Source organism: Cololabis saira, chromosome 21, assembly GCF_033807715.1.
Source record: "Cololabis saira isolate AMF1-May2022 chromosome 21, fColSai1.1, whole genome shotgun sequence".
In the NCBI taxonomy this organism is placed as follows: Eukaryota; Metazoa; Chordata; class Actinopteri; order Beloniformes; family Belonidae; genus Cololabis; species Cololabis saira.
Window position 1 is genome coordinate 18,039,160 of NC_084607.1, and position 10,301 is coordinate 18,049,460.

General features: G+C 41.6%; 1 protein-coding gene across 2 annotated transcripts in view; it reads right to left on the reverse strand.

Moving 5' to 3' along the window:
* cyth1a (cytohesin 1a) overlaps positions 1–6,475 on the reverse strand; it is a 50,759-nt gene extending 44,284 nt beyond the window's left edge. The window contains exon 1 of one of the 2 annotated variants that reach the window (XM_061712510.1): positions 6,315–6,475. In XM_061712510.1, the coding sequence (XP_061568494.1) occupies positions 6,315–6,333 (19 nt within the window). In that variant the 5' untranslated portion in view covers positions 6,334–6,475. Of the gene's footprint in view, positions 1–962; positions 1,244–6,314 lie in introns of those variants that run through there. The other variant, XM_061712508.1, reaches the window with a different exon arrangement.
* Positions 6,476–10,301: the final 3,826 nt, after the last annotated feature.

The following is a 10,301-nucleotide window of genomic DNA, read 5'->3' on the forward strand; positions in this document are numbered from 1 at the left end:
CGGTGGAATAAGTGGGGAAAAAAACCGAACAATTAATAACGGCGTTGTAAAATAAGGAAATAGACTGGCCGCTCCGTCCCGTAACATTGCGCACTACATAAATCGTTGGCCAACCAAAAACTAACCCCATAAGAATTTTACCTAACATTCACCAGGAGGTGGAACCAAAACAACATAATGCTGGGAAATTTAAAAATTTTCATTTTTTTTATGTTCAATAAATATTTTCTACCTTGTAATTTTGTAAAAGATTTTTTTCTTTGAAAAGCATGCCTAAATCAAATGTATTTGATTTATGCAATGGTGAAAAAATTGGCAAAATAAATGAAAAACTGCTGAAGAACCATGTTCGGTATTGTTCGGTATTCGGCCAAGTGTTTATTATTATTTTCGGTTTCGGTTTCGGCCACAAATTTTCATTTCGGTGCATCAATAATGAAAAACACATTTTTTTCTTGCTTTAACATATATAAAGTGGTCTCCCCTCAGCCTGCCAACTCAGAGAAGGAGGAAATCAACCAAATTCTGCAGTGTCTGTACAGCCGCCCAGATGAGCCGTCCAGTGTGATGTGGATCTACGAGCCGTTCAGATTCTGCGATTTACATAGGTTGGCCTCCGATGCGTGAAACCACTCCCACAACTAACTCCACCAGCCGGAGCTTCCGCCATTTTTTCGTAGCGGTGTATCGCGTCATTCAGGCAGCCAATCAGCACAGAGCCTCATTGTCATAGCCCCGCCCACTCAGAATCCCGCATAGATAATGAGGTTAGAGAATGGGAAGATAAAGACATGGCTCAGAGGCTGAATTTCTAATTTATTTAGCAAAAACAATCAAAAGCTTGTTTTTAAGACATTCAAGGCCTGTTTAAAATAGGTATTAGATGCCATAATAGGTCACCTTTAACATGTTACTGCAACACATTATGCAATTCAAAGCAGACAGTTCTAACGTTACTTTACCCGGAGGTTCCTCCTGGCTCGTCTCCACAGCTGGACACAAGAACATCTGCAGGCTGGACACGCACAGCTCACTCACTGACCCCATAGCTCCAGTGTGAAATCTGTGTGTCTGTGGGTGAAGGTGTATGTCCCCGTCGGCGGACGTGTTTTCCTCCCTCACGCCGGCCACTGAGATGGAGGAATACACAAGTCTGAGAGAGCCGGGCGCCCCACCGTGGCCCACTGACAGTCACACTGCGCCGCAGCGAGGCTCCTACTGCGAGGTCCCTCTCTCTAGAGTCACACGATTCACTTGATTCCCCAGCAGGACGACTTCTCCGTTCGCACACCCCTGCTTTCTCTTCCCCCTCAGATCAAATGTGCAACTTGCTGGAAAGCTGAAATCACTTCTGCTTTCTCACCGCTCCTTTTTTTGTGTGTGTGCAGTCACCTCACCCCCGTCTGTTTCAATTCCAGCAGCCAGTCTTAGACTTCACAGTTCAGTTGCATATATAAAAGAAGCAGATGTATAAAAAATATGCAGATATATGACTTTTACAGACTCATGGGCATCTTTAACTGTGGTCCTACACATTCTGAATCCCATTTTGACCCTGTTTTGCTTTTAGTTTTGAGTCACTCCTGATTCTGGACTTCAGAAGATTTCTACAACAGTAAAAGCTAAAGAAGTAAGAAAAGATATCAAGATTGCAATTGTTGCCTGGCAACAAGAGTGAAGAAATGATTTGTTCCTGAGGAAAAGACTGTGAGCCATTTGTTTTCATTAGATTATTCCGACTCTCTCTGAGGGTTATTTGCCATAATACAATCCCCCCTCAGGCTCTTGGAGCAGCAAAGGACACAGGTGGTCAGCCCAACTCTGTCAAAATGAAGCAAATGAGGGCTGATTTTTACAACAGATATGCTCGTAGGCACCAGCATTTTATTTCACCTTGTGGAACAAAGCTGAAATGTTTACATTGCTCTTAAACTGGGATCACATCGCCTGCCTCTTTGAGTTAGCCCCACCTGTCAGTCACACAGAAAGGTCTCATTATTGGCAATTCCTCTTCGTGTTAGTGTCAGTCTGTAACGAGTTGTTCAACTTTACCATCTTTGCTAATGGTGATATGGCCTCTTTTCTGATGTAGCGATCATTGCCCATTCCATTGCCAGATGACCCCCACCTGAAATGCAAAGTCAGCCCAAGTTGTTTTAAATGCTGCAGCATTTAAAACAACAGCCCTGTCACCACAGGAACAACGTACATGAGTCAGCAATTGTGCTTTTATAGGGTACATATTCCTCTTTACCTCATCCAAAAGCGTCAGTAACTCGGAGCCTGTATGCAAGAAGCAGACAGACGAATGTGCGGATGGATTTAAGTGCCCTAGTGAAAGCCAAAAGGCCCAAATAGCTAAACCAAATGCAACTGATTCCAATTCCAGCCTTTTATCAGTAACCTTGTCTGGACTTGTGTCACAGAGTTAAATATTGATGCTGTTGCTCCAGGGGCAGGACTCACACTTTCCAAACAAATCTAATTTAATCATTGTTTTTGATCCGGAGTTCAAACTACAAAGATAATAAAAAATAACTGTTTTGGTGCACAGAACACGCATAGTCATCCCAGTAAACTTCTTCCCAACAAGCAGGACCAAGGCCATTTGCTTAGAAAAAAAAACAGCCAGAGATTTTGAAAAAACACATTTAAAAAGTACCTCTTCCTAGAGCTCTCCATTTGAAGCCACACCTTCAAAATGCACAAATGCACTGTTTATCTGCCCCATACTTTCGTTACCAAAATGCACGCACATACGGCCTACGTCATCATTCTTTACACAAAACACAAAAAGGGTCTATTCCTGTTCACTGAAGAAAGGATTTTGACAAGTAAGCCACCCGGACAATGAATTTGTTTAGGTCACACAATTATTCAATGTTTTTTGTAATTTTTTTTATAACCCACTTGCTTTCAGATGTAGTCACCAAACATGCAGCCACCAGCAGATTTCCTAAGAATGGAGTAAATAAAAATAAAAGAGCCAAAAAAAACCTCCCTTTCTACAGCCCAACTCTGAATTCAGTCTTATCTTCTGTGTTTTCCCATCACAGATCACATCTTGGTGGAAAAACTACACTCGATTTATATCATCCAAAGTCTTAATGTCAAATTAAAAAATCAACCTCACACAAGATGACATATTTATTAGCCATGTTGGCAAACATGCATTGTGACTGGATAACGTCTGAAGTGACGTGGGTTTGTGGGCCGCCTGTTGATTCTATTGGCTGTAAAGATTTTATAGAGGTGTCAGTCGCCTAAATATGTCAAGCATTGTGTCATGAATCCCCCCCTTGCTCACTATTAAGAGCCACTCTAGTCACTGTGTGGTGGTCAATGTAATACCATGAAGTGAACTTAACATAATATTTGTTGCTGCTGTTCATGTAAAGCTTCATGGATCATGGCTTGACATTGACATACACTTTCCATGTTAAAAAAAGTTCCATTCATGTCTTAAAATTAAAAAAAATCTACATTAAGGAATAAAGCTACATTCTAACAGTTTTCAAGACTGCAGATGATTTCACAGCGTGTAGTGTTTCACCAATGTTTTACCATGTAAATCAATAACATTTCCCTTTTCTTACATAGTGTGATGCAGCCACACCTCAGTGACTGAATAGCAGCTGGATTATGAGATAAACACCTGACTGGAGTGTGATTTCCTGCACACAGTCCAAACTCCACTCGTTCTGGACTATGAGCAGTAAACAGCTTCTTTGAGATGTATGTGCCGCCAGGTGGATGTAGCTTGCAATGACACTTTTATTCTCAGTATGCATGCCAAGGGAGCTCAGAAGCTTCTAGGGTTAAGGAGACGTTGGTTCATTTCAGTTATTAATTTTTGCACTGGTTGAATGTGTGAGTGAAGCCTCTTTGAGCAAATATGACACACAGAAAACCCCCAACTGCCACAGAAGTCCACCCACTAGAGATGCTGAAGGAAATCAATCTTGCATTTGTCACTTTGTAAGGAACTTTCCCATCTGAAAATGAAAAATAAATAAATAAATGAAAGTGAGCTCACTGTGTGCAGCTGAATGTCAGCATCACCCCTGGTGACTAACAACTGGCTGAGTGGAGGCAGAACCAGCATTTCCAGTAATACAACCCACAAAGAATAAAGCTTTTACTTCTAAATATAGACTCAATGTGCTTTACAACATTTTCCTGATTGTAGCAGCATATATTACCAGGATTTTACTTCAGCTGTGTTAAAAGTTCTAATCTGCTGCTTTTGTGTGCTTATCCGTATCTATTTGTAATTTGGTGTACAATTTTTTCATGAATAATTTATTAAGTCATGAAAAACAATAGGTTTATTTTTAGGAATGTATCTGCCATGATTAAACAAAAAGCTTGGTTCAAATGTCCTTGAACTAGGTCTTTTATATGCATTATAACTGGGAAAAAGACATGTGTGAGTAAGTCTGCTGGGATTTTGCTGCTGCTGCTGCTGTTGTGACAGTCAGAGCCAGCTTTGAACGTCAAGAGCGCCGGAGTTTGACTAAAGCTTTATCATCAAAAAGATAGACAGTGACAGTAGGAGGACAACACGTGAATATTACAGCCCAGCAGAGGTATATTTCTCACATCAATCAGTTTGCCAGGGAGGAGGGCTGAAACAGAGAGAAAAACACCCATAACCACAAAACCACATGTACCTGCGAATGCATAGCACTGTGCCTATGAGCAAATACACGGTTTCCTTTGTAAGCGCACATTTTATTATGCAAAGAGAAACCACGCAGCAGCGGCAGGTGCAGGTAGATGCCAAAATGCACGTAAAAAGATGAAGACATTTTAACGCCGTGCAGCTCAAAGGCTTTGAACTGAGTCTTGAAACAGAGCCGCACCCTATCCCAAGATAGCAAGTTTAGGGCACCAACACCTAGCAACAACACTGACACCACAGTGCAAAAGTATAACATGACAATCCTCTCATATATTTTAGACAGAAAACGCACAAATACTGGGTTCTAACATATGCAGATTTTCCACAGAACAAATTTGTTGCAGAAGTATAAACTACAGGAAGTAGCTTTGACTGCTTCCATCCTCACTCAGTGTCAAACTTTCACTGGGTTTAGGAGTCACAGGATCAGAAGAGATGATGTGACTTCCACTCACTCATTCAGATCCATAAACTGTCAGTTGGATGAAGGGGGTGTCAGGGACCCTTTAAGTATGACTTGGATGTCCTGAGAGCTTTAATGAGCCTTTTCTCTTGTAGCTCACACTCATGCTGGTAATTACTGAATCATCAACTGCTCCTTTAGTGGCCTTACACATATAAATTAAGTAACACAAGAAGGTTAACTTCATTAACAAGTTTTTCCGCTGTTCTGAGACCTAGAGGAAACACGCTTTAGGGCATGTCCAGATTACACAGAAAGATTACACACAAAAAGAATGTAACTAGAAATCTATCATCTGAAATGACCCAAAAGTTTCTCTTATTTGTGACACATTTGTTGACACCCGTCCCTCCCTCCATTCAGCAGAGCATTAGCCGAAATCTTGCAATGAGGCCATTGCTGGAGATTCTATTTCAAGATGCATTAAGCTCACAGAAACTCTAAACTGCTAAATAATTGAGATGAAGCCTCAATCATAGCCCTGGCTGAGCCATCAGCTAGCTCATCATGAATCATGGCCTGACATCATCAGGGAGGTCATCCCATACACGATGGTAGGAAAGCTGCACTGATCTGCTGAGCCAACATGCCTCGTGATGATATTGCATTCTCCAGATGTAAATAATTCAGAGGAGCAAGTTCTGTGTTTGCCTTTACATTTAAGAGGAAATATATGGAGTCATGCACACTGCAGTGTGATGCTCAATAATTCAGCATGTAGATCTTTTTATATCGGACTGGCTGTGAATACCACAGAAGCCACCTGTTTTTGAGCCAGTTCAGGCACACTATGATGCCGTTTTCCTATTGGTGGATTTACTTAGAAAAGCCCGCATTGAAACTCATTGCAGAGACGAGCAACAGTAAAAAAAAAAAAAAAAAAAAAGACTCAGAATCCAGGTTGATGCTATAAACTAATGGCTGATTTATGGTTCCGCGTTACACCAACGCAGAGGCTACGCCGTAGGGTACGCCGACCCTACGGCGTAGCCTCTGCGTCGATTTAACGCGGAACCATAAATCAGCCTGGTTGCAGTAGGAACCCAGCTCACTAGACCACACACCGACGTTTCTGTTTGGCACAGCGATATTTAAAAAGCATGTAATCGTGTTCAGACTTTGAATCAAAGCCGAATGGCAAACATTTACGGTGCTATGGAGACCAACCTGGATTCAGCCCCTCCATCCCTCCCGGTGGTCCTGATGCTGCAGCAGGCGTCACTGGCCGGGGAAGTCTCTCTCTCGCCGAGGCAGATGCGTGTACCTGCCTCCCTGCTCGGTGCCTCCCCTCGGCCGTCTCAGACGTGCACGTTCACGCAAATGCGTTACTTTCCGGCTTGTTCATGTTTAGTTTCCCCCCATCTGCCCTTTCAGACGGATTGGTGATGATGGATCCGCGCTTAAAACGCATCCAGAAAAGTGTGCGAGCACAGAGCGGCCCCTCCCGTCCCAGCTGTGATGTCAGGCTCGATACACCACCTCTAACTTTATACACTGCAGGCTAGAGTTGCAGATCTACGGAACAGTATTAGGGCCAGGCAAGAGAAAAACAATACAAGACAAAAACAAGATTTTTTTTTATTGTGCACTTCGAGAAAAAAGACGAAATGTCGAGAAAAAAGTTGAAATGTCGAGATTAATGTTGAAATACAATTTCGAGAAAAAAGTCGAAATTTCGTGAATAAAGTCGAAAATTCGTGAATAAAGTAGTAATTTCGCCTTTTTTCCTCAACATTTCGACTTTTTTCTCAACATTTCGACTTTATTCACGACATTTCGAATTTTTTCTCAACATTTGGACTTTATTCACGAAATTTTGACTTTTCTCTCAACATTTCGATTTTATTCTAGAAATTTTGACTTTTTTCTCAACATTTAGACTTTTTTCTCGAAATTCTACTTCAACATTAATCTTGACATTTCGACTTTATTCTCGACATTTCGACTTTTTTCTCAACATTTTGACTTTATTCACGAAATTTTGACATTTTTCTCAACATTTCGATTTTATTCTAGAAATTTTGACTTTTTTCTCAACATTTCGACTTTTTTCTCGAAATTCTACTTCAACATCAATCTCGACTTTTCGACTTTTTTCTCTAAGTGCATAATGAAAAAGAAATCTTCCTCCTTTAAAATATTTTTATTTTTCTCCTGCCTGGCCCTAATACTCTTCCGTACAGATCACCCACAAACAAACTTTAAGAATCATTTTGTATCAACGCCTGAAGTAAGGAGACGCAAGTCATTTTATCAAAATGTCTGGACTGTTTTGACAAATAAATAAATAAAAAAACGCCATAGGCATACAGAACAACAGCACCCATTCCAACATCATCTTTTTGTCTCTGTTCATAGCAGCTGGTTGAAGTAGAAGGAGTCACCATCATAACTCTACCTTGGGTTCTGCAGGGTGTGCCTCTTTTGAAATGTATCACTAAATCTGCCTATTACCACCTGAAAAACATTGCTAGAATTAAGGAGTTTCTGTCTAAACAAGACATGGAAAAATGTTTTCATGCATCCATTTTCAGTAAGTTGGTTATTGCAATGGCGTCTTTACAAGCCTTAACAAGAAATCAATGAGGCAGATGCAGCTGATCCAGAACGCTGCCGCCAGAGTCCTTACAAACACCAGGAAACTGGACCACATTACACCGGTCATGAAATCACTACACTGGCTTCCAGTGAGTCAAAGGATAGAGTTTAAAATCTTACTGCTGGTCTACAAAGACCTGAATGGTCTTGGACCAAAATACATGCTGGACCTGTTAGTTCCTATGAAGCTCCCAGACCCCTGAGGTTCATCTGGATCTGGTTTGTTGTGGTTCCCAAGAACCAGAACCAAGCAAGGTGAGGCAGCGTTCAGTTATTCTGCTCCTCACCGGTGGAACAAACTTCCTGTAGACCTGAGGTCTGCTCCAACTGTAGATCCTTTAAATCAGGCTTAAAAACATTAGTTTACTGAAGCGTACTCCTAAATTAAATACTTACCTGCTGTACTCTACTGCCCTTATTTTTTAACAAGTTGTGCTTTTTATTATTTTAACTCTTTATTTATTTACTGTTTAATTGTGTCTTGCCGCTTTTAATGTTGTGTAAAGCACTTTGAATTGTGCTATACAAATAAACTTGCCTTGAAATGAGCAGCCCGATTCACACAGCTAATCCATATTCCCCACCATGAATGGTACAAGAGTGGAACCGCGTTTACATTGTTTTCCACGGCTATAGGCCCTACTGTCTTGTGAGGTAGTGAGAGAGCCGTAATGAGCAGTGTGAAGTGTAGAAACATGTTAACGCGTTGCGAGGGCTGGAAACTCCTGTTTGTCCAAGGGGCGGTGAGACATGGCCCACTGAGAGCAGTCACATACAGGTGAAGAAAAAATAAAATCAGATTTTTTTTTATGCTCAGAAGAGTAGAGACTGGCCCAGAATTTTGTCATTCTGATCTGGGTCACTTAAAACTGGGTACACCCTGCTGTCATGCTTAGAAACCTGCAGGAGCCTCCTGGGATAACTGTGAAGGCACAGCTGGGAAGTGGACAGAGAGGGATAATCCCGGTGCCATAAAGTAAAGATCCTGTCCAGCAGTTATTCCGGCCAATCACAGAACCAGCTCCTATGCAGGTAGATGGTAGGTCGTTAGTGGAAACACCAGTTCTAAACGTACGGGCTGATCCAGAAACATGGCAGGGTTTCTGCTTTATGGCACCTGGATTATACACCTCTGGAAGTGGAGGCAGCATTAGGAGGGAGTCTTGTACTTCTTAATAAGATTGCTGTGTGAAAGTAGCAAATGTAACGGCTTTGCCCTACCTGCTTTACAAGTACAGCAAATGTTTCCAGGTGTAAAAGTGGGTGGATCTGAGCTTGGTCTGTGATGTCACAAAACTCAACTAATCTAAATGGCTCACTCATTTACAGCTTGTTAGACTGACGTGTTACCAGACAGTAATGTGGTTATCTCAAGGTTTTTAGGGTTGGTTGTCAATTTAGCTACCCAAACTAATACATATTAACAATCTTTTAAATGTTTCGTATAAAAAAATACCAGTCCTGTAGGCCCAAGCAGCTCAAATGATGCCCAAAATGTGATGCAAGTCATTCCGTGGGCCACTCGAGGCAGCAGACACCATATCACAGTTGAGATCAGTGTTCTTCACCTTTCAGCTGTACTTTTAGTTTCAGACAGGAAAAGGTGTTCAGCAATAAAACATGGTGTTAAAGGCTAAGGTGACAAAATAAAATGAAAATAATAAGCAAGAGGAACAATGCAGGGAATGCAAACGTGTTAGTTTTTTTCTTTACACAGATGACCTCTGATCATCCCACTGCTGCTTCCACCTGTCTGTATGGATGTCTGGATGCCTGCTGACATCCTGACCCTCAGTCCCGCCTCTGACCAACTCAGTGTCTGCTGTCTACATCTGCTCATATAGTCATCCCTGTAGTGCACTAGATAGCCATTGTGTCCGTCTCTCCTTTCTGTTCTTCATTCTCTGTCTGTCCTCTCTTTTCCTGCTCTGCCCAGCTGGTCTCCGGCAGGATGTTCCCCCCTTATGATCCAGGTCCTGGTCCAGGTTTCTTCCCTCCTAAAGGGGAGGTTTTCCTTGCCACTGTTTGGGCTAAAGGTTTTTCAACCCACTTTTGTTTATGTAATAATTGCTCGGTCATGTTCTGGATCTCTGGGAAGCACCTAGAGACAACTTCTGTTGTAATAGACGCTATATAAATAAAATTGAATTAAATTGAATGACCTCCCAGCAGTGATAGTCAGTGATGATCAGTGGGTTAATTGATGTCAGAGGATGAGATTTGTATACAATTTGAAAGATATTTCAGCACAGGTGGGATGATGGGAGGAGCTTCCTTCACAAAGACTATAAACTAGTTAGTAAAAATGATGCACATGCATTTATAGAACACAAACTCTTCCCAAAGTCACTGGTAGGATGAGAGCAGACTGTCAGGGAGAAATGGATGTCAATTATTAATGAGAGACAGCGGGGCAGCAGTGCTTTCAAGCCCAGCTGATCTTAGCTAAATAGATTTAAAAAGAACACATTAGACAGCTCTCTCCATCAATGTTTTTTTTGTATGTTTGATTTCCACCCCTCTAGATAATTTCCAAAGGCCTTCAGAATTCATAAA